The sequence below is a fragment of the Physeter macrocephalus genome, unplaced genomic scaffold, assembly GCF_002837175.3.
Source record: "Physeter macrocephalus isolate SW-GA unplaced genomic scaffold, ASM283717v5 random_151, whole genome shotgun sequence".
NCBI lineage: Eukaryota > Metazoa > Chordata > Mammalia > Artiodactyla > Physeteridae > Physeter > Physeter macrocephalus.
Genome location: NW_021145437.1, coordinates 70204 through 93920, shown reverse-complemented (window position 1 = coordinate 93920; position 23717 = coordinate 70204). Strand labels below are relative to the sequence as shown.

The window sequence follows — 23717 nt, the reverse complement described above, 5'->3', positions numbered from 1 at the left end:
TTTTGACCTCAAAGACTCCCTGGAAGGTTCTCAAGGGCCTCTGGGTTCCCTGGACCGGACTTTGAAAACCCCTGGTGTAGAAGAACGGCTGTGGACTTTGGAGTTGGGCAGAGTGGATTTAAATCCCTGCTCTCTCACTTTCTTCTTCGGGTACTACGGGCCTCACTTTTCTTATCTGTAGAAGGGGATTAATATCAAAGACCTCAGAAGGCTGAGGCGATTAAGTAAGTAGAGTACACAACACGTAGCAGATGAGATATCAAGCTTGGCTGCTTTCCTCTTGATGTGGGCTTCAGTTTCCTCGTTTGTTAAACAAAGGGCTGGCTGGACTGGAAATGTCCAAGGCCGTTTCCAGCTCCAATAGGCTGTGGTTATTTAGTGAGGAATGTTCTGGAATTCCACACATTCCCATTCTAACTCCAGTGATATTTCCCCTTTCAGCTCCCACAGACACAAAGGCACATTCTGTTTACTAGCCTGTGGAGACGTGAACACAGATACACGCATGTCACTTATGACACATGATATGCCCATGAACTCTGCTCAGAGGCCGCTGAGCGCCAAGACATACGCACAGGTACACAGAGGTTCATGGATCTATACCTAGCGCAGAAATGCCTGCCCGGAGGAATATGTGCCTGTGCAGAGACAGGTGTGCACGCAGGATGCGCAAGGAGACCTCGCACACACACACTCACGCACAGCCACAGCAGATGGCCCCAGAGACCGCCCGCAGGGTGTGCAGCGGCCAGGGCCGCAACCACTCCTTTCAGTGGCTACTCCCCGCCCGGGACTCCCCGCTCCGCCCAGCGCGCCCCCGCCGCCCGCCGCAGTCCGCGTACTCCCAGCCGGTCAGCCCGCGGCTCACCCCGGGCTCCGCGCATTTCTGCATCTCTCCGAGGGCTCGGCTCGCGGGAGCGAGCAGGGGAGGGGACGGCAGCCGGCGCCCGAGGGCCCGAGGAGTCGCTCTCCGCAGCGGGCAGCTGGGGCCCTAGCTGCGGCAGCGGCTGCCTGTGGCGCCCGCGCGGGGTGGCCGAGAGCGGTGGGTCGGGAGCTCGCAGGCAGCATGGCGGGGCTGCGGGCCAGGCTGGGCTCGGGGCTCGGGCTGCTGGCGCTGTCCACGCTGGGCCTCTGCCTAATGCTGCAAGTCGGCGCCAAGAGGCCCCCCAAGACGCCCCCGTGCCCGCCCAGCTGCTCCTGCACCAGGGACACTGCCTTCTGCGTGGACTCTAAGGCGGTGCCCAGGAACCTGCCCTCCGAGGTCATCTCTCTGTGAGTGCTCTGGTCTGGGGTAGGGCGGGGTGGAGTGGGAGAGCTTGAGAGGGGAGGAAGGCAAAAACCTGCTCTGGGAGTGGGAGGGGAGAACCCCTGCTCCACCTCTACAAAGTGTGGGGACCAGGAGGGCTCCAGGGGGTCCTCAGGACTGGAGATTCAAGGCATCAGCCCTGGCTGGGAGTTCTGCAGTCATGCAGGCTCAGCAGCGGTGGCTGGGAAAGCTGGTGTTTATGGCCAAGAATGAATCATCACCACCATCAGCATCAATGAGACCTACTGTGTGCAGGGCTCTGGACTTGGAGGGAGGGGGGTTGTTTACATGAGCATGGGGGCCCCTGCCTGTGATGTCACACCAAGGACAGAAGGCTTCTTGTGGGGGAAGGGTGGCAGCAGGGGGAGGGGTGGAAGTGAGATACACGCCTACAGTGCCCTGGCATGGGCAGATGCCTGCCACTGTTCTCGCCAGCCACTCTGCACGGGGCCAGCCAGCCTGTCACTTGCAGCAAGTGGCCTCAGGAACTAGACAGGCTGTGTGGTCCTTGAGAGCAAGATGCTAATCCACCACCCCCATCCCTCAACAGCACCCAGCACATGGCCGGGTGTCTGGATGATGGAGAAGGTGTGGGTAATGGAACCTTCTTTGGGCTGAGGTCCTTAGTGCTCAGAGAGGCAGTAGGGGAGGATGATGAGGAAGGCAGGCAGTGAGCTTCTGAGAAGGGAAAGACAGCCTCAAGTTGGGGGAGGAGCCAGGTGACATGGGGAGTTCCCAGGGCGCGGGTATGCAGAAACCATTGTCCTGTCCACCTCGTGCCACCCCAGCAGAGTCAGCACATGGCCGGGTGTCTGGATGATGGAGAAGGTGTGGGTAATGGAACCTTCTTTGGGCTGAGGTCCTTAGTGCTCAGAGAGGCAGTAGGGGAGGATGATGAGGAAGGCAGGCAGTGAGCTTCTGAGAAGGGAAGACAGCCTCAAGTTGGGGGAGGAGCCAGGTGACATGGGGAGTTCCCAGGGCGAGGGTATGCAGAAACCATTGCCCTGTCCACCTCGTGCCACCCCAGCAGAGTCCCTGCATACTCCCCTCGGTACTGACTCAGGTGTCCCCTGCAGGACGCTGGTGAATGCTGCCTTTTCGGAGATCCAGGATGGAGCATTTTCCCACCTGCCACTGCTGCAGTTCCTGTATGGACAGAGCCTTGCTGAAGGAGGCTGGGGAGGGGGAGGGGGCGGGCAGGGGAAGGGGACAGATCCTGGACTGGGGAGAGGTTGTGAGTAGCCTTTGGAGGTTAAGAGGCAGGTGTCCCTTACTTTCTCTCCAATGGGAGAGCCACAAACAGTGAAGCAACGGGGAGTCAGGAGGGATGCAGGGGGCAGCAGTTTTGGGGAAGGAAGATGGGGGTTGCCCACAAAAACAAAGAAGGGGATATGTGGGGCCCAGTTAGGAATGGACTTTCCTCCTCTGCAGATCCCAAAGAATTGGGTGCAATAACTTAGGCTGGTGCCAGAGGGTGGACACTGCAGGGGAGAGAGCTCATCTTAGAGACAAGTGACCCCAGGGATCAGGTTCTGAAGAAAAAGCTGGGGACTGAAAGGGAGGGAAGACAGGAGGGTCTGGAATTCTAAAAGGGGCTGTTTATGTTTGAAGCCCCAGTTGCAGGAGAGAATACATATGGTTATCCTCAAACTTGCCGTCCATCTGGGAGGGACTGGAGAGAGCTGGGGTGAGGGTGGGAGACAGAGCAGGGGGGAAGGACCCAGCTTGACAGGAGAGATCCGCCCCTGGCTGTTCTTACCCTAGGGAGTAAATAGGGACCCTGGGAGCTTCTGGGACCAGAGCAGGCTCCTGCCTGGACCTGCCACCCAGGCTGCTCTGGGGTTCTCTGCTGGGGTCCCAAGGGTGGGTGGGAGGCATGGCCCGGGGGTGAGGCAGCCGGCTGGGGGCTGGCGCGGCAGGTGTGCCGTTGGAAGCTCTAATCCACATTTGTCTCTGCAGGTTACTCAATTCCAACAAGTTTACACTGATTGGAGACAATGCCTTCACTGGACTGTCTCACCTGCAGTACCTGTGCGTGGGAAGGAAAGGGGAATTGGGAAGTGGAAGGGAGGAGGGCTGAGGGGGAGGGGGAGTGAGGAGGGCTGGGGGGAGGTGAGGGGGTGAGAGCCCTTGAATCCTCTGACTGCAGGACCCAAGCAGAAGGTCATCTCATCCATGCCTCTGCCTAAACCATCCCGCCTGGATGCCCTGTCACCACAGACTTAATGTCGCCAGATTCAGAATGGAAGCCTGTCTTAGGGTCATGGGCTGGAATCTAGGTGGGGCATGGGAAGTAGCTGGTCGAGGGTCTGGGATCCCGACTGGTGGCTGAGACAAGTTCTCATTTTCTCCAGCTTCATTGAGAACAATGACATCTGGGCACTTTCCAAGTTTACCTTCAGAGGACTCAAGTCTTTGACACACCTGTGAGTACATCACACTCATACACCAGACCAAAGCCCCCTGTCTCCTGTGGCCTTTGGCTTCGGTCACGATCTTCAGATGACCCAGGGGTCTCTCTTGCAGCTCACTGGCCAACAATAACCTGCAGACACTGCCTAGAGACATCTTTCGGCCCCTGGACATCCTGAGTGACTTGTAAGGCCTGAGTCCTACTTCTTTTGACAATGGCACAGAGGGACACGTCCCTGGACGGAGGGGTGTGGGAGCCAGAATTGGGAAGATCATAAGGTCTTGACAGGCTGGGAGGGTTTGGGTTTGGGGCGGGGAGAAGGCTAGGCTGAGTTATATATTGATTGGTAGCCTTTCAAGTTGGGGTTCTTCAAGGCATCTGTGGGTTCTCTTAAAATGCACACGAGCCGTTATGTATATATGTTTTTTAAAACACGTGCTTTTAAAAATCTATGTTTGATTTAAATCTACGTTAAGGTCTGATAGCATAGCCACAGTCATTGATCAGTATTTCTACAAGAAAACAAAAGCCCTGGATTGTGGAAGGCTTGGGGGAATTGAGATGCAACAGATAGTTGTGCAGGTCATACACTGCAAAAGGCACCTGGCCAAGGAGGCAAGTAGGGGATGAAACTCAGCCCGCACTCTGCTGGCCAAGCACGTGTCCACGGGGCTGCAACCGCCCCAAGGGGAACATTTTCCTAACTGGCACAAAGATGCCACATGAGCAACCAACAGCAGCCTTGACAATATCTACTTCTGAAAACCTAGATGGCCTGGGTGGGCAGAGCATCTGGGAGCCTGTCCCTCTCTGTGTCCCCTCCATTACCCTCATGATCCAGGGACCTGCGGGGCAACTCGCTCAACTGTGACTGCAAGGTGAAGTGGCTGGTGGAGTGGCTGGCACACACCAACACCACGGTGGCGCCCATCTACTGCGCCAGCCCGCCCCGCTTCCAAGAGCACAAGGTGCAGGATCTGCCGCTGCGGGAGTTCGACTGCATCACCACAGGTGGGAAGAATGTGGCCCACCTCGGGCATCAGGCTGGGCCTCCCCAGGGAAGCTCCCAGCACCCTGCCTTGCCAGTCGAGTAACCCTCACCACCCAGAAAGCTCTTACCCTTCTCCCTAACCACCCCACCCCCCGCCCCGACCCATCCCTGCAGATTTCGTGCTGTACCAGACCCTGTCCTTCCCAGCGGTGTCGGCCGAGCCCTTCCTTTACTCCAGTGACCTCTATTTGGCTTTGGCCCAGCCAGGAGCCAGCGCTTGCACCATCCTCAAGTGGGACTATGTTGAAAGGCAGCTTCGAGACTATGATAGAATCCCAGGTATCTGCGCCTGGCCTGGTTGCGGTGGTCCTTATGGTGGGGTGGGCTCCATTGTTCCTCTTCATTGAGTTCCTATAGGAAGAAGGATAGATGAAACATGGTCTCTGCACGTAAGAACTTTCTAGTCTTTGCGGGGAGGGTGATACATACACACATAACATCCAGATAATACGTAGGTGTTAGGAGGAAGATATGACCACAATGCTCTGGGAGCACAAAGGAGAGGCCTACCCTGGGCAATCAAGGAAGGCTTCCTGGTGGAGTGGATGCCTAAGCTGAATCTTGAAGGATGAGGGAGAGGGAGGAGTGATGTCCAGGATCCTGGCCTAAGTAACTGGACGGTGCCAGAGAACTAAGGAAGATACAGGAGTGGCCAGTGAGCTCAGTTTGGGATCCACTGAGTTTAAGCTGAGTCTAGAAGGCTGAGGGAGACTTAGCTAGGAGAAAAAATGTGGGAAGGGTATTCTGGCAGAGGGAACAGCATGAGCAAAGTCAAGAAGGTGTGCAGCAGCTTAGCTGCTGTGAGAGCATGCACGTGTAAACAATTAGCAGCTCACAGGATGACAGCATAATGTTCAAGGTGGAGAGTGGCAGACGAGACCCGAGAGAGATGAGGACCAGGCCATTGACAGGTTCTGAGCAGAGTGTATGAATCAATCCAATCTGTATTTTGGAAAAGTCCCTCTGTGAGCAGTGTGGAGAGTGCTAGTCATGAAGCAAGACAGGTGGGGCACACCAGGAGGGGTTCAGCTGGAGCCTGGACTGGGGCAGCAGCAGTGTGGATGGAGAGGTAGAATAAGGGGGGATTGAACTGACGCAAAAGGAAACAGAACGTTTAAATTGCCCTGTATCTATGAAAGAACTTGAAGTCGTTATATAAAAAACCCTTCTCCCAAAGAAGACTCCAGGGCCAGATGGTGAATTCCATCAAACATTTAAGGAAGAAATAATACCAATCTTACACAAACTGTATTAGAAATGCAGGAGGGAGGGTTGACAGGACTTAGGGACTGGTCAGCAGTGGGTGAGGGAGAGGGCGGCAGTGTTGGAGATGGCTCCCAGGATTCAGGATGGGGTGACTGGGTGGAGCCACAAATTGAAATCAAGAACACAGGTTTGGGGGTAGATATAGAGCTCAGTCTTGGCCAGCCAGGGTTTGAGATGCTTGTGGGTGTGGGGGGAAGGAGGGTCTAAGCTGCTGCTCAGGAGCTGGGGGAGTCATCAGCATCTGGGTGCACAGACCAAGGCTGTGGAAAGGACTCAGGGCGTTGACTGCCAGAGCCTGAGGCTCAGCACAGGCTTCCCTTGGGAAAGAGGTGGGGTCACGAGGAGGAGGAGGGTGGTGAAGCAGCGCTGGCAAGCAGGAGAGGAGAGGCGAGGACTGGGGACACCAGGAGAGGCGAGAGTGTGTCCCCACATGACTCCGGTGCCTGAGAAGGGGTCCGGGAAATCTGGTTGTGGTGCAGATGTTCTTGTACATAAAAGCCCTCTCACAAGTGGGAGCTCTTGGGGGGTTGTGTTTTCATACACAAGGCTCCAAGGCTCTGTTTACCTAGGCTTTGTCACCAGCTGTGGCTGCGTTCAAACTCTTTCTCCCTCCCCTTCACCAGTGGGGTAGCTTTGGGCAAGTCACTAAGACTCCGAGCCTCAGTTACTTTCTGCGTGAAATTACAAGATAATAGGGTGTATTTCAGCGTGATTCATTGAGGCAATCTGTTCACACTTAGCACAGTGACTGTACACAATAAAAGCTCAATAATGGACATGACGGTTATACAATCGGTCGATATCTAGCAGCACCTACTCTGTGCTCAGTGTCAGCTTATCTTTGAACCTTGGGGTCAAGAGCAAAGGGAGGGTGATGCTGAGATTGATTATTAGCTGTGAGACAATTAGAAAGCATTGAGCACCCAGTGGATATTCAGCGGGGAGAGAATACTGTAGCAAAGAGACTTAGTCTTCGCCCACCGTTGGAAGGGACCAACCCTCTTTTCTGAGGGTGTGGCGTGGGGCAGGGGCTTGCAGTCCCCCTGACGCTGCCTGACTCGCTTCCCTCCATCCTGCAGCCCCCTCTGCAGTGCATTGCAAGCCGATGGTGGTGGACAGCCAGCTGTATGTGGTGGTGGCCCAGTTGTTTGGTGGCTCTTACATTTACCACTGGGACCCCAACACCACGCGCTTCACCAAGCTGCAGGACATCGACCCTCAGCGCGTGCGCAAGCCCAATGACCTCGAGGCCTTCCGCATCGATGGCGACTGGTACTTTGCCGTGGCTGACAGCTCCAAGGCGGGGGCCACCAGCCTCTACCGCTGGCACCAGAACGGCTTCTACTCCCACCAGGCCCTGCATGCCTGGCACCGTGACACTGACCTGGAATTTGTAGACGGCGAGGGCAAGCCACGCCTGATCGTGTCCAGCAGCTCCCAGGCCCCCGTCATCTATCAGTGGAGTCGCACCCAGAAGCAGTTTGTGGCCCAGGGCGAGGTGACCCAGGTGCCTGATGCTCAGGCTGTGAAACACTTCCGCGCAGGTCGCGACAGCTACCTGTGCCTCAGCCGCTACATCGGTGACTCCAAGATCCTGCGCTGGGAGGGCACCCGCTTCTCCGAGGTACAGGCGCTGCCCTCCAGGGGCTCGCTGGCCCTGCAGCCCTTCCTGGTGGGTGAACGCCGCTACCTGGCCCTGGGCAGCGACTTCTCCTTCACGCAGATCTACCAGTGGGATGAGGGGCGGCAGAACTTTGTGCGGTTCCAGGAGCTGGCGGTGCAGGCCCCTCGGGCCTTCTGCTACATGCCTGCAGGGGACGCCCAGCTGCTCCTGGCCCCCAGCTTCAAGGGACAGACACTTCTGTACCGACACGTGGTGGTGGATCTCAGTGCCTAGAGGGGGTCCGAGGCCTCTGGGTTCCTCGGGCAGCACTGGAGGCTGGGTGGAGCCTCCGGGGGAGCAGCATGTTTGCCTGTGTGGAGACACATGTAGCAAACCTGCAGACGCGCCCTCACGTACACATCCCCCCGGTGAGCATGGACCGTACCGTGGACTCTAGCCCAGGGATGCCACTTAACTTTCACTGTAATCAGCATGAAGTCTTGTATACGCACCAGACAACCCAGTCCCTGGTGCCCTCCCACGTGTGGACGCCGGTTCACCCCACACCACATCTGCAGCCTCCCTTGCTCTGCTGCCTTCCACATGCTCTGGCCCAGGGAAGGGTCCTGGGAGGGCTGGAGGCTGAACCGCTCCTTCCTGTTCTTCAGCTTATCCTTCTGACCCTCTTGTCTTTCCTGTTGGTGCTTGTGTCTGTTTACCTGCTTATGCTCCGCATTGCGGCCCATGGCCACATCCTTCATACTGCCGGGTGCACTCACCCACGCTACCCGCCTTCTGCACGCACACGTGGACGCGGACAGGCTCCCTCAGTTACACGCACACACACCTGTCTACACTCCCATCGCCATGTGCACACATGCAGATTCAGCGCTGCCTAAAGTGGGTCCCCTCCGTGACCTTGCCTCTCTTCCTGGAGGGGCACAGAGTACCTGTCCTCCTCTGCTCACCCCTGGTGTGCCCACCCTGCAGCTGAAAACGATTGGAATGGTGATGCCAACCTCTGGGCACCAGCTTGACCTCCTGGGGGCAAAGCCCCTCTGCCCGAAGCAATAACAACAGCTCCAGCAGACCCTGCCTTCTTCCCAGCGCTGTCTCAGTGCTCACTGGAGTTTCCTTCTCTGACCCTGAATCCAGCTCACTGGTGAACGGGAGACCACCCAGATGAAAGCCTTTCTGCTTTTCTTTCCTGTAGCTGCCCCAGCCTCAGACCACCACCTGGTTCAGCCCCACCATTGGGATATGGACCCTGCGCTGTGTTGGCTCCTTTGGGTGCGTCCAAGGGCTGGCCAAGCCAGGGACACTGCAAGCACCTGAGGCATCTGGGCAGGTGCCAGGAGTGGAGCTGGGCTGAAGAGCATCCTGGGGGCCCTGGTGCCCCTCCAAACCACAGAGGCACACCCCAGGAGCACTGCCTTTCAGTGCATGCTGAGTACCGCAGGGGGGAGGGAGGGAGGATCCTGTGGGAGCGGCACCTGGCAGCCAAGCTTCTGCTGCCCTCTGCTGTACGCTGGGAATAGAGGGCTCTGAGATGTTAGGCTGGTAGGGAAGGCACAGGGCGGGGAGTCTCTTTCCTGTGCCCAGACTGTGTGGGGACCTCCAGGTAGAAGGATGCCCAGGGGCACTTGGGGACAATGCTCTGATTCACTTGCTTCAAATAAAAAGTTTCCACCCCATTGACGGCTCTCAGGTATCCAATGGTGATGGTCAGCGGCACCTGTTTCCTTAAGAACAGAGTTGTGTTGTCTGTCCCTGCTGCTTGCAGGGGGCCAGCATCAGCTTTCAGACCCCCTTCCTCCCTGCTCCCCTCCCTCTGAGGAGCGAGTAGGCACCCCAAAGTCAGCCGGTGCTGGGGTCAGGAGTTCATGGTGATGACGCTCCGGTGCCGGGTGAGTGTGGCTAGTCTCCATCACCTGGGGCTGACTGATGGCCAAGGGTTTCTTCTTGGAGATCACAGTCTTGGGGCCCACTGAGACTGGAGGCTGTCCCTCGGTCAGGTCAAATCCAACCAACAGGGCCAAGGACAAGCTCAGCAGTCCGTCTCCTCGCCACCCCCCTCTGCTGGACAAATATGTGTCATCGCTGCCGCCCTCGGCCCTAGGTGTGAGATTTCAAGCAAGTGAACTGATTTCTCCAAGCTGACCTTCTCCTTCTGTAAAGTAAATAATAAAACCTACTTTGTCCAATCCTGATTCTGCCACTTACTAGCTTGGAGGTCTCAAACATATTCCTTCGCCTATTTGTATCTCAGTTTCCTCATCTGGAAAATGTGGACAATCATGCTACCTATGTGAGAGTGTTAACGTGAGATTTGAATGCATTAGATTTATGATGTGTTAATATATGTAAGGCTTAGAATCGTGTGTCTGGCACAGAACTAAGATTTATTTTATTTATTTTTTTGATTGTAGGACTCTAGGCGATACCCAGGTGGCTCAGAGAAGGCTGCTTTGTGGGCGAGGAGAAGGTTGATCTTTGGGGAGACCTGCTGTCTGTGGATTAGGGTTCCTAACCTATCTTCAGTCTCAGAGCCCCTGTACCCTACATCTTACCTTTAGCCTCAGATGCCCACTCCTCACAACAGGGAATCTCATAGGTGATGTGTTTGGGTTTCCACCTCCTAAAACCACATTCACGTGCTCTTGGCTTAGCAGGTATCTCTTGGGACCCCCCCAGCCACACTGTCCTGGGAATGCCTGTCCTGCTTTTTCAAATGGGGAATGGGCCCTCATGCTGTGCCAGGGAGAGGTTGCCAGGGAAAGAGGGTTGAGTCTCCCAGACATGTTGGCACTCTGTTGCCCAGTAGAAAGATAAACATCACTCTTGACTGTCACTCCCCCCAGGGCACCCCCCAGGGTTGAGAGACACTCCTCCCCCTGAATGCCCGGCTTTCTGCACATGGGGAATGGAGCCCACCGTATGCCTGCCTGGTCACCTGCCAGAGGTGGGTCATCCTATGTCCAGAGAGCTGCTTAGCAACCCAGTGTAACCGGGTGACTGTGTCAACAGCTCAGGACCAATGGGCGTGAGAGGCAGAGTCCACTCACTCTGCCAAAGCCCAGGAGGGTGACCCCCTCAGCTGTCAGCATCACGCCCCTCCATGCTCTCAGTAGCAGACCTCTGACATCTTGTCCCTTAGATTTTTCCAAGCACAGTCATCGGGACCAAGAGTCTCCATGTGAGAGACGGACCCAGCTGGGTTGGCTTAGAGTGGGCACAGGGGAGCTCCTCTCCAGCGAATGGGGGTAAAGTGAGGCCTGTGATGCTGAGGTCAGGTGACTCTGGAAGGCAGCAAAGGTGGGGGAGGGGAGGCAGTTCTGCAGCAGGTACCAAAGGCCCGAGGCTCACGTGCACACAGTCAGCCCGGGTACCCTAACTTCTGGAGGAATGGCTGTCCATTTCCTTTTCTGTACCCTCTGCTCCTCCTGAGCTGTCCAGAGGGTCAGTCATATCCTTTTGCTCCAAGGAGACAAGGATACTTTTCACCTTCATTACAATGTCTGTGTCCAGAGATGGATGGTGTCCGGGACCTTCCTGAGGGGATCCTAGCCCTGGGTGGTTCTGGTTCCTCCAAACTAGGGTGGGAGCTAGGGCCAACGTGAGCAGGTGATTAGGCGTGGGGAGGGAGGCATCAGGGCCTTGGGGGAGTTTCTCCTGTGGGCCAGTTTCACTGCAAGCTCTCCCACTCAGAACACCAATAAAACTGATGATGATAATTATGACTATATAATCACTGAGTGTTTATTTATTCCCAAGAAGCCTCCTTTCCCTCCATCATTAGCTATTCCATCCTTTTGATAGATGGTGAGTGTTAACTGTGGCTCTAATAAAAAGTAATAACTGCCCAAGTTTTCCTCCCCCACGCTCTGGGCAGCTCTGCTGTCACCCTCACCTCAGCCCTGCGAGGCAGAAGGGAAGCTGTGTGGGGTACGGGGTGGGGGGATGATGCGCTCCCCATTTTCAGAGGGAGGAACGAGGCACCTAGCAGAAGAGGTACAAAGAATGCAACCCCAAGTGGAAAGTTGTAGAAGCAGCAAAGTTTGCCTTCTCTTTTTTTTTTTTTTTTTTTTTCTGCGCGGGAGCAGAAGAGGTACAAAGAATGCAACCCCAAGTGGAAAGTTGTAGAAGCAGCAAAGTTTGCCTTCTCTTTTTTTTTTTTTTTTTTTTTCGGTACGCGGGCCTCTCACTGCTGCGGCCTCCCCCGCTGCGGAGCACAGGCCCGGGACGTGCGGGCCCAGCGGCCATGGCTCACGGGCCCAGCCGCTCCGCGGCATGCGGGATCCTCCCGGACCGGGGCACGAACCCGTGTCCCCTGCATCGGCAGGCGGACTCCCAAACCACTGCGCCACCAGGGAAGCCCCCTTCTCTTTTTTTAAAAAAATTACTTTTTATTGGAGTATAGTTGATTTACAGTATTGTAAGCCTTTTCTTTTGAGCCTCCCGCCTTCTTCCAGATACACACCTTCCTCCTAGAGGAGCTTTACCATTCCCTGTCCCCTCCCAGGGCTGCCCTCAGAAGACTGATTAATCTAAGCATTTATTTATCGTTCACCATCAGGTGCCGTTGGGCAAGTTACTTTCCACCGTTGAGCCTATTTCCTAAATGATAAAAAAAAAAAAAGGATCTTTGTAAAGATCAAGTCTCTGCGCTCAAAAATGCACTACAAAATGGCAGTCGTTGATACTGTTAAGCTCTCAGGGATATCTGTGTTCTTGACTCACGGAAATAGGTGGGATTTCAAACTTTTGGGGAAGAAGACATGGGGGGCTGGGGACTCCACCCAGAATCTTTCAAATCAGCCTGCCCAGGGATGTGGGCTCTGGAAAGGTATCCCAGAGAGAAGTCAACTCCTGAAGCCCACTCTTCAGCAGGGTCAGCGGGATGGGGGTGATGAGTCCCTCAGGTTCCCTCTCCTCCACCTCCTCCCCACTTTCCTTCTAGGTCACCTCAGCATCTTTGAGGCGCTTACCGATCTCCCGACCTAGTGCTATAAGACCTGGATTTGCTGGCGCCCAGCGAAACCTTCTAGTTCTCACCTGAGTCTCTAACGGGGGACGTCCACTCATCTCATGCCCATTCCCATTTCACAGAGGGGGGAAAACGAGGCAAAAGGGGAGCTAGCGAAGATCCGCGAAAACTCTGGACTCCAAATTTCCTTCATTTCTTTCTTCCCCCATCGCACCTTTTTTTTTTTAAATTTATTTAATTTATGTATTTTTGGCTGCATTGGGTCTTCGTTGCTACGCGCGGGCTTTCTCCAGTTGTGGAGAGCGGGGGAGCGGCTCGCGGGCCCTAGAGCGCAGGCTCAGTAGTTGTGGTGCACGGGCTTACTTGCTTCGCGGCATGTGGGATTTTCGCGGACCAGGGCTTGAACCCGTGTTCCCTGCATTGGCAGGCGGATTCTTAACCACTGCACCACTAGGGAAATCCGCACCTTTTTGTTTCCGCTTCCTACCCCCAAATCTTTCCCATTCGGAGGGCTACTCAACCTACGGGCCCCATCCACCAGTCGGAGGCGCATCGCCACTTTAAGGGGCAGGCCTCTCACCTCCCTGACCTCGTCCCGCCCCCTCCGCGGCCGCACTGCGCCTGCGCCATGCGCCGGAGACCTGGGGTTGGGCAGAGCCAAGTTCCGTGCAACTTTCAAGTGAGTTGCAAACTCCGCCCGGAGGCCGGTGCAGGTGTACTGGCGCACTGGGGCCGTGGGTACCGACACGAACGCTGGCTGCGACCAGCCACCCCTGGCCCGGGACCCACAGCGCCCCCGGCAAGGGCCGAACGCCTGGTTCTCCGGGGCAGGAAGTGCGGGTCGGAGCCGTAACTGCCCGAGCGGCGGGGCGGAAGAGCGTGCCGGCCGGTACCGGCTCCCAATTCGGTTCCTGCCTGCCCCGGCCCGCTGGTCTCCCCATTCTTCAGGCTTCTAGCACTGCGGAGTTAGTGGGCGGTGGGCTCCGCCTCCACCAAGGGGCAGCCCGAGCGCCCCTGTGGTTCCCACACCTCCACTGTTAATCCCATCCCAGCGCAGGCGTGAGCGTCCCTCTGGGCGTCTTCCTGGAGGGATCTCCCTTCGCTCCCGAGACTGCAGGATGGTGTCCTGGATGATCTGTCGCCTGGTGGTGTGAGTATGGCCGCTCTAATACCCTCTCTATCCCTGGATGTCAGCCCGCCCCTGGGGTGGAAGCTGGGAATGTCTGGTGGAAAAGGGGGCTTTTCTGAGCTATGTCACACCTTTCCCCTCCCTCCAACATTCACCGCAAGGTTTAACGGACCTGCGGGCCTGCACAAGGCATTGGGCTTCGTGTGCTTGTCCCCCCGCACTCAAGCCTACTTGGCTGATGGCGACCCCCTGCAGTCACACACTCACTGCAGGCAGGTGAGTGGGACGGAGGACCACAGGCCGGCCAGCCTCCCCTTGGCAAACACAGGATGTGGCACGTTGTGCGCAGAGAATCCAGGTGCCGGCTTCCCATCTGAGCAGTCAGTCACGTGACTCACCACCCTGGCCCCAGCTTCCCCACTCTGTCCTACTCCTCACCTGGCTGGAATATCCTTGCCTGCAACCTGTCAGTGCCAGGTCTGGTGGCCCTGGGCCTGATTGCACGTCCAGGGGAGGGAACAGCCTGGTGCTCTCATGGCTCAGAAGCCTGCCTCCCACTCACCTTGTGGAGTGGCTGTCTGTGCTCTCGCTGCATCATGCACCCATGGGCCACTCGTGCAGGCCTGGGCAGGCTTGGGATGTTTGTAAACAGCAGGGTGGGGAGGTGGCCTCCAGGGCACTGACTCAGGTGCAAGTTGTGCAAGCCAAGCGGGAAGAACAGGGCAGGCACTGCCACCTCGAACATGGGGTGGCGGGCAGGCCGCCACCTGGCAGGGGCGTGGGGAGTGGTGCTCCTCTCACTCTCCCTCTGCTTTGGGGGCTGCTCTTCAGGCTGGTGTTTGGGATGCTGTACCCAACTTATGCTTCCTACAAGGCTGTGAAGACCAAGAACATTCGCGAATATGTGAGTGCGGGGGTGGGCAGGAGGGCTCAGCTCAGGTGGGGGGACCACAGCCTTGGGGGTGTGGTAGGATTTGGCGAGGTGGGGGAGTCCGAGCTGGCCTCCCTTTCCTCCAGGGGTATAATCTGGTGGCGTACCCTGGAGCAGAGTGGGTGTGGATGGAGGATGGGCTCTTGGGATTCTTTGCAGGATCTTGTGGGTGCAGCCTGTTGGGGGTGGGTACAGGAATGAGTGGCAGTTTCTCAGAGGCAACTTTCTAAGGCCAGCCAGGTGCCAGGGGAATGCAGTGGGACGGGCTTTCTGGAATCTCTGGGCTGGGTCAGCCTGGGACAGGGGATTTGGCACTGCAGGCTCAGCTGCTGGCCTCTGACCTCTCTGCCCGCCCCTCCCCGTCCAGGTTCGGTGGATGATGTACTGGATCGTCTTTGCACTCTTCATGGCAGTGGAGACCTTCACAGACATCTTTATTTCCTGGTATGGGCACTGGGGTTCTGTGGGCTGCGGGGAGGGGCTGGTCCTCCCTGGCCTGGCTCCCTGGTGGACCTTGCCCCCTCTGCTCTGACAGGTTCCCTTTCTACTACGAGATCAAGATGGCATTTGTGCTGTGGCTGCTTTCGCCCTATACCAAGGGGGCCAGCCTGCTTTACCGCAAGTTCGTCCACCCCTCCTTGTCTCGCCATGAGAAGGTACGCCAGGCGGAGGCAGGGCGGGCAGTGTAGGAGTGGGTGTGAGGCGAAGAGCCCTGGACTTGCAGCTCAAGACACTGGGGACACCTAGGCTCTAATCCCAGTCCTGCTGCTGTTTAGCCATGGGGCCTTGACAGAGCCTAGCCTTCCTCTTCTTCTGGGAAAATCAAATGGGGACACATGTGAATGACCTTTTGGAGGTGTGAAACACCAGCTGGAAGTTGGTTTGGGGATGGTGGGGGGAGGCTGGAGCACGGCCAGTCATTGAGGTGTAGGATCCGGTGAGTGGATGGGGAGCCCTGTGCTCTGTGGGTGGGGTGGGCTGGGAGGCGTGGCTCCCAGTGGTTTCTCTGGGCCACAGAGGAGTAACTAGGGCTGTCCGCCTGAGCTTTCCTCCCCCCCCACACCCCGTGTCCGCAGGAGATCGACACCTACATCGTGCAGGCCAAGGAGCGCAGCTACGAGACAGTGCTCAGCTTTGGGAAGCGGGGCCTCAACATTGCCGCCTCGGCTGCTGTGCAGGCAGCCACCAAGGTGCCCTGGGCCCCAGCCCTCCCCCATCCCCACCCCCACCCCCAGGGCCTTTTGAGTGAGTCCAGCTCTCTATCAGGGAGCCGAGAGATCGCAGCTGTCCAGGCCGGGGGAACAGGGGTGAGAGGTGACAGGTGGGGTGTTGGCAGGAGCACAGAGCTGGAAGTTCAAACTTCCCTGGCTCTGACACTGACCATGAGTGGCTACTCTTGCTCCCTGGGCCCTACCTTCCTGCTGGCGCCACAGAGGCACAGGGCTAGGAGGTTGTCGTGTTTTTTTCGGTTCTGAGGCCTGTGCCCCAGGGATTGCGCGCAGGTCAGCCTTGCTTTTCCTGGGCAGCTCCCCTGGTTGAGGCCCCTTCCTGCCAGGAGCCCTGCCCCCCTCCGTCAGGTGGTGCAGCGGATCCCACTCTCTTGCAGAGTCAGGGCGCACTGGCCGGAAGGCTGCGGAGCTTCTCCATGCAGGACCTGCGCACCATCTCTGATGCCCCCGCCCCCACCTACCAGGATCCCCTCTACCTGGAGGACCAGGTACCCCACCGCAGGCCACCCATCGGTGAGTGGGCAGAGGAAGCCAGAGCTGTCCCGAGAGGGATGGCTTCCTCCAGGCAAGCTGTGGCTCCCCCCAGGGCCAGAGGAAAGCCTGGCTCAGCTGGCCCCAGGCCTTCAGACTGTGTCCGTGCCCAGCTTTGCCTCCCGGCCTCCTTCACCTCCACAACAGGGTACCGGGCAGGAGGCCTGCAGGACAGTGACACCGAGGATGAGTGTTGGTCAGACACAGAAGTGGTCCCCCAGCCATCAGCGCGGCCCCGAGAGAAGCCTCTGGGCCGCACCCAGAGTCTGCGCGTGGTCAAGAGGAAGCCGCTGGTGCGGGAGGTCGGTGGTGAAGAAGGCACAAGGGAAGTGAGCTGCCCTGGTGGCCGCCTCAGCCCAGATCTCTCACGGTGTGCCTGCTCTCTCTCCCCACAGGGCACCTCGCGCTCCCTGAAGGTTCGGACAAGGAAAAAGACCACGCCTTCAGACATGGACAGCTAGGGTCTACGGAGCCTGGCCCGGTCTTACCTCGTGCCCTGCAGGGCACTGGGACTGTTTGGAGGGGACCTCTGGCTGCACATCTGGCCTGCCTGCACCAGCTGCCTGGGTGCTGCCCTCCTGACTCTTGCTGTCGGTTACGGGCCATGTGTGGGGCTGCACCCATGATGTACCAAAGCAGGCTGGGCTCAGGGTTCTATTTATTGTCTTCCTCGCCCCTCTACCTACCCAGGTATGGAACCAGAGCCCTCCCCAGACCCCTGAAAAACGAAACCCAAAGCCCACCCAGCTGTGTTCGTTCCTTCCTGTCCTTCAAAGTACTTCACAGCCTTCTCCAAGGCCATGTGTGTGTCCTGGTTGTATGGTTTGTGTTGGTGCATGAGGCCAGGTTTGTGGAAGTTTTGATAAATAAATGCGTAAAAGTGCTCTGTCTCTTCTGGTTTGTAGCCCCAGTCCTCACAGCACGTGTTATTAAACAGCCTGCCCCAGGCCAGTCTGGGCCTAGTGCTGAAAGGCCAGACAGACTGCCAGAGGGGCCCAGTGTTCTGGGGCAGATAGCCGTCGACAAATTGTTGTGATGCAGCAAGTACTATTATGGAAAGCTCTTGGGGACCTCTGAGAACACGGATGGGAGAGTGCGGGGGGGCGGGGGGGCAGTCCAGAGTCTAAGAATGCAATCCGGAGGGGATGGGATCAGGCCTTGTAGAAACCAGTGGGAGCGAAGGTGTGGAGGGACCTCGTGTTCGTTCCTTCCTGTCCTTCAAAGTACTTCACAGCCTTCTCCAAGGCCATGTGTGTGTCCTGGTTGTATGGTTTGTGTTGGTGCATGAGGCCAGGTTTGTGGAAGTTTTGATAAATAAATGCGTAAAAGTGCTCTGTCTCTTCTGGTTTGTAGCCCCAGTCCTCACAGCACGTGTTATTAAACAGCCTGCCCCAGGCCAGTCTGGGCCTAGTGCTGAAAGGCCAGACAGACTGCCAGAGGGGCCCAGTGTTCTGGGGCAGATAGCCGTCGACAAATTGTTGTGATGCAGCAAGTACTATTATGGAAAGCTCTTGGGGACCTCTGAGAACACGGATGGGAGAGTGCGGGGGGGCGGGGGGGCAGTCCAGAGTCTAAGAATGCAATCCGGAGGGGATGGGATCAGGCCTTGACGGGAAGTAGAAACCAGTGGGAGCGAAGGTGTGGAGGGACCTCAGGCAGCACGATAATCTCATGGGGATTAGCTGAAGCTGTGCGGAAGATGAGGGCTGGGGAGGCCGATTTCCTCCGAGGGCCTGCCAGGCCTCTAGGCAGCTCCCGGTGCATCGAGTTCGTAAACACTCAGGTTGACAGGAGCTTTGCACCTCTGCGGAGTGGCCGTGAGAGGGCAGCAGCTCCAGGGGCTGGGCTGCCCCCAGCTTCCAGGTCAAGGAGGGCGGGGCTTGGAGACTGGGGAGAGCCTTGCCCTGCTGGGGCCTGTCAGCTAGCTGGCTGGAGGGATGATGCAGAACTCTGGCCCGGCCTCCAAACGCCCTCCCTGCTGCTCGTGGTCATTGGTCCTCAGCCAGTCCCATCCACGAATCTCCTCTGTTCTGAGACCCAGGCTGTTTGCTGGCTCCACTCCATCCCCTACTCTAATCCCTGGGGCAGCCAGTGCCCAGCCCTGGCCTCTCCTGCCCCTGGATGCTGGGCTTACTGTACTGTCCCCGGGCTGCTCCCCTCTCCCTCCCACATGCCTCCTCTCCTTTCCCGCTTTCGATTAAGTCAAGAGATGGGTGAGAGTGTCGCGTAGGAAGGGGGGAAATGGGGTGGTCACCCGGAGTGACCTGAGGAGTGTGGATCAGCTCTGGGTATGGGGATTATCCGAGTTTATTTGGGGGAAGTACTTAATCTGCTGGGTGGCTTAGCTCCTCACGGATTGGTGTTCAATGACTTCCTATCCTGGTGTTCCCTTGCATCATGGGGTTGATTTAGCTCTTCATTTATTCCTTCAAAAATCTTTATTGAGCATCTCCCAGGTACCAGGCATGTTTCGAGAAACTGGGGATGCAAAGTCAAGTGAGAGCTAGCACCTAGAATGTGGCTGGCCCAGCAGGGGCTGCTCTGAACCCCCGACATATATTAATTTAATCCTCACAACAATCTCATGAGGTACATACTATTATAACGTCCATTTCACAAATGGGAAAACAGGCACCGAGAGGGCAAGTAATTTGCCTGAGGTCACACAGCTAGTAAGTGGCAGAGTTGGGCTTGGAAACCAGGCAGTCTGGCTCCAGAGTCAGTGTACTTAACCACTGTGCAGAACTAGAGTAAATGAGAAAGTTTCTTGCCTGGGAGGCAAGGAGAAGGAAACTAGCAGTTATCAAACACTGATTGTGGGGACTTCCCTGGTGGCGCCGTGGTTAAGAATCTGCCTGCCAATGTAGGGGACACAGGTTTGCGCCCTGGTCCAGGAAGATCCCACATGCCGTGGAGCAACTAAGCCCATGCGTCACAGCTACTGAACCTGCGCTCTAGAGCCCGTGAGCCACAACTACTGAGCCCACGTGCCACAACTACTGAGCCCACGTGCCACAACTACTGAAGCCGGCGCACCTAGAGACCGTGCTCCACAACAAGAGAAGCCACTGCAATGAGAAGCGTGCGCACCGCAACGAAGAGTAGCCCCTGCTCGTCGCAACTAGAGAAAGCCCGTGCGCAGCAACAAAGACCCAACGCAGGCAAAAATAAATAAATAAATAAATTTATAAAAAGAACAAAAAGAAACATTGGTTGTCTGACCTTGTGTTGGGCATTTTAAAGAGATGATTTCCTTAAATCCTCTTGTCAAGCCTGTCAGGTCGGGGTTATAGCCATGTTACAGATGGAAGAACTGAGACTTGGAGAGGTGAAGTAACTTGTCCATGATTGTGCTGCCTGTGGGTCAGGGCCCCGTCTCCTGATGCAATTCTGCCCAGAAGTCACCTAGGTTGGGGGTGGAATGGCAGGATCCACACCCCTGAACCGAGAGAGAAAAACAGAGGAGTGTGTGATAAATGGACAAAATGAAATAAAAACTCAAAGCGGGGAGCAGCTGGGGGAGGCCTGAAGGTGCCGGCTGGTGAGGGAGTTTTCTTGGGAGCTGGGGCTTCACCAGCCCTCATTCCTTGGATGGGGCCTTACAGTGACAGGCAGGGTCACTTGGGCCCCGGGGCTGAAGTAGAGATGGTCCCTGATGGCTATCTTAGGCCCAGCCGCCTGGCTAGCCTGGCTAGCTGCTCCTATTTCTGTCTGCAGAACGCATCACTTTCATTCCGACATTGGCCTCCAGGCCTTTGCTGCACTGTATGCATCCCCTGTGCTCCCAGTACTCTTCCATCCAGGCCGTCACGGCCTTCCTTCTTGATCTGCTTTCTCCAAGAACCCTCCCCTGACTCCAACCCCTCCTGAGGATCCTGAGGCTCCTGACCTCTGGCCCACTCGCCCTGTCCTGGGCGTACGATGCCGTGGGCTGTGCTCATGTGCCCATCGCCCCCTCCGCTCCCTGACCAACCAGACTCCCCGAGACCCCAATTGCTTCTTGCTCCCCACCTCGTCAGTCTGGACTCTCTCATGTCTCCATGCTCTTCTCCTGTCCCCCCAACATTCTGTCCTATTCCTATTTGCCCTCTGAACCCCACTCAGACATCACCTCCTCCAGGAAGCCCTCTGTAACCTTCCCTTTGCCCCCTTGGGGTTGATTGCCCATCTAGACCACGCTGTCTCTGTTCTTGCATGGACTTCTATTTTTGCCTTGAGCACATCGTACTTCCCCCACCCCGCCCCGCTACATTGTGACTTCATAATGAATAGGTCTGCGTCTTACTTTTGTATCCTGGCCCAGAGCAAATGGTGGTTTAGACCAAGTGAAATATTGTAGTATGTGGTGAAGTACTTAGTCTCTCATTTCTGAGCTAAACATCACCCCCTCTGTGATGCTCCCCTGATTTTTCCAGGCTGGGACTGGAAGCACCTTGTTAACATTTGTTAACATGCCCGACTCCAATCGTTACCTGCAGTACCCAGCCCAGGGCCTGACACCTAAGGTGCTTCAGGGAATGTTAGCTGGTAAAAGAACATGGACCAAGTGAGCAATAGCTCCTCGAGGCCGGGGACGACCTTGGACATTCATCTTTGGACCCTGCATCTCCTTGGTGCCCACCACAGAGCCTTGAAAATGCCCAGGTCTCTGTAACACGTTTGGCGAATGTCTGCTGCAGTTGTTTGGATTCCAAGACATCCTGCGGCCAGAAAGGAAGGGGCAAGGAGAATTCCAAGTCCTAGACAAGCACATGTGATCCCGAGACTGGGGCATTGGGTGCGGGCTGGCCTTCCCTCAGAGCCTGCCCTCTGCCTCCGAGAATCACTGACACATCTGCCCAGCACCATCTCCCTCTGCATGGGGTTACTGGCCCAGCCCATGCCCTCTCTGGCCCGGCCCCTAGGGGAAGGTTAGACCTTGTTCTGGCCTACCCACGGCCCCCCACCTTCTATTACCCACCAGTGTGCCCACTGCCTTCCCAGGCAGCATCACGCCGGGCACTGGTAGGGAGATGAAGGGCCTAGGCCAGTCCCCTTGGAAGCACAAGCACCTCTGCTTGGCCCAGGTACCAGCCCTGCCCGATTTGCCCTCACTCTGTCCTCCCCATCCATCTTGCCTGCTTCTGAGGGATGCCCCCATTGCCTCCAAGTTCCCAGGGGCAGGTGGCCCTTCATTCCCAGCCCTCCCTTCTCCCTCCTCCGCACAGCCCAGCTGTCCCTTGGACCTTTCTGGTGGCTCCTCTCTCTCCCTACCTCTTCGGCCCCTCCAGGTCCCGGTCCCCCTTCCCTACCTCTGGCCTCCAGGTGCACTAGCCCCACTGCTGCATTTTTCGCTGCCACTCTGGGCGGCAGCAGCAGCGTGGTTAGCCTCTTGTTTCAACACGGCCCTGGCCCAGGCTGAGTTGGGGCGTCGTGGCTGGCACTGCCCCACCCTTTAAGGGGTTGAGAAGGTGAGCACTCCGGCGCTCGCCCCCTTGGCCCCCGCCCAGCATCAGGGACTGGGATGCCTATAGCTGGGGAGGTGCAGAAGCCCCGGCAGGAGGATGAGACCCGCTGCTTAGGAAATCCCGGGCGCCAGAGCTGGGTTACCAGGCGGAAGGTCCCGAGCCCCGGGGCGGAACGAGGTAGCTTTCTCTACCAGGGTGGCTGGATTGCAGGGGAGGGAAGGTTGGGCGGAAGGAGAAGGGGCATTTGTGAGGTGCAGACTGAGAAGAGGAACTAGGTCAGAGATGTGGGTGGGTGGGTGAGAGGGGAGGGGGCATCTGCCGCAGAGCTTCCTCCTGGCTCCAGAAGCATGTCCACACTTCCCTGCCTCTGCCCCTCTCCCCAGGTCCTGGGAGAATACTCCCCGGTATTGGCCCCAGGCCTTCAGACTGTGTCCGTGCCCAGCTTTGCCTCCCGGCCTCCTTCACCTCCACAACAGGGTACCGGGCAGGAGGCCTGCAGGACAGTGACACCGAGGATGAGTGTTGGTCAGACACAGAAGTGGTCCCCCAGCCATCAGCGCGGCCCCGAGAGAAGCCTCTGGGCCGCACCCAGAGTCTGCGCGTGGTCAAGAGGAAGCCGCTGGTGCGGGAGGTCGGTGGTGAAGAAGGCACAAGGGAAGTGAGCTGCCCTGGTGGCCGCCTCAGCCCAGATCTCTCACGGTGTGCCTGCTCTCTCTCCCCACAGGGCACCTCGCGCTCCCTGAAGGTTCGGACAAGGAAAAAGACCACGCCTTCAGACATGGACAGCTAGGGTCTACGGAGCCTGGCCCGGTCTTACCTCGTGCCCTGCAGGGCACTGGGACTGTTTGGAGGGGACCTCTGGCTGCACATCGGGCCTGCTTACACCAGCTGCCTGGGTGCTGCCCTCCTGACTCTTGCTGTCGGTTACGGGCCATGTGTGGGGCTGCACCCATGATGTACCAAAGCAGGCTGGGCTCAGGGTTCTATTTATTGTCTTCCTCGCCCCTCTACCTACCCAGGTATGGAACCAGAGCCCTCCCCAGACCCCTGAAAAACGAAACCCAAAGCCCACCCAGCTGTGTTCGTTCCTTCCTGTCCTTCAAAGTACTTCACAGCCTTCTCCAAGGCCATGTGTGTGTCCTGGTTGTATGGTTTGTGTTGGTGCATGAGGCCAGGTTTGTGGAAGTTTTGATAAATAAATGCGTAAAAGTGCTCTGTCTCTTCTGGTTTGTAGCCCCAGTCCTCACAGCACGTGTTATTAAACAGCCTGCCCCAGGCCAGTCTGGGCCTAGTGCTGAAAGGCCAGACAGACTGCCAGAGGGGCCCAGTGTTCTGGGGCAGATAGCCGTCGACAAATTGTTGTGATGCAGCAAGTACTATTATGGAAAGCTCTTGGGGACCTCTGAGAACACGGATGGGAGAGTGCGGGGGGGCGGGGGGGCAGTCCAGAGTCTAAGAATGCAATCCGGAGGGGATGGGATCAGGCCTTGTAGAAACCAGTGGGAGCGAAGGTGTGGAGGGACCTCAGGCAGCACGATAATCTCATGGGGATTAGCTGAAGCTGTGCGGAAGATGAGGGCTGGGGAGGCCGATTTCCTCCGAGGGCCTGCCAGGCCTCTAGGCAGCTCCCGGTGCATCGAGTTCGTAAACACTCAGGTTGACAGGAGCTTTGCACCTCTGCGGAGTGGCCGTGAGAGGGCAGCAGCTCCAGGGGCTGGGCTGCCCCCAGCTTCCAGGTCAAGGAGGGCGGGGCTTGGAGACTGGGGAGAGCCTTGCCCTGCTGGGGCCTGTCAGCTAGCTGGCTGGAGGGATGATGCAGAACTC

General features: G+C 57.2%; 2 protein-coding genes across 8 annotated transcripts; both read left to right on the top strand.

Moving 5' to 3' along the window:
• The first annotated feature begins 1051 nt into the window (after nt 1-1051).
• On the top strand, nt 1052-9010 carry LGI3 (leucine rich repeat LGI family member 3). The gene is made up of 8 exons (XM_007126294.2): nt 1052-1272; nt 2383-2454; nt 3266-3337; nt 3661-3732; nt 3833-3904; nt 4561-4730; nt 4885-5049; nt 7116-9010. Exons 1-8 carry the CDS (start codon nt 1067-1069, stop codon nt 7931-7933), a joined length of 1647 nt encoding a protein of 548 aa, XP_007126356.1. The 5' UTR covers nt 1052-1066; the 3' UTR covers nt 7934-9010.
• Nucleotides 9011-13260: 4250 nt separating this feature from the next.
• REEP4 (receptor accessory protein 4) lies at nt 13261-17329 on the top strand. 7 transcript variants are annotated; one of them, XM_007126293.3, is made up of 9 exons: nt 13269-13305; nt 13679-13776; nt 14587-14659; nt 15054-15130; nt 15222-15342; nt 15763-15876; nt 16293-16428; nt 16594-16748; nt 16842-17329. In XM_007126293.3, the coding sequence occupies exons 2-9, from the start codon at nt 13745-13747 to the stop codon at nt 16905-16907; spliced, it is 774 nt and encodes a 257-aa protein (XP_007126355.2). In that variant the 5' UTR covers nt 13269-13305; nt 13679-13744; the 3' UTR covers nt 16908-17329. The 7 variants fall into 7 exon arrangements, with proteins under 7 accessions (XP_054938484.1, XP_007126355.2, XP_054938487.1 ...); XM_055082512.1 differs by having other exon boundaries at nt 13293-13515; XM_055082509.1 differs by having other exon boundaries at nt 13261-13305; nt 16293-16748.
• The last annotated feature ends 6388 nt before the right edge of the window (nt 17330-23717 follow it).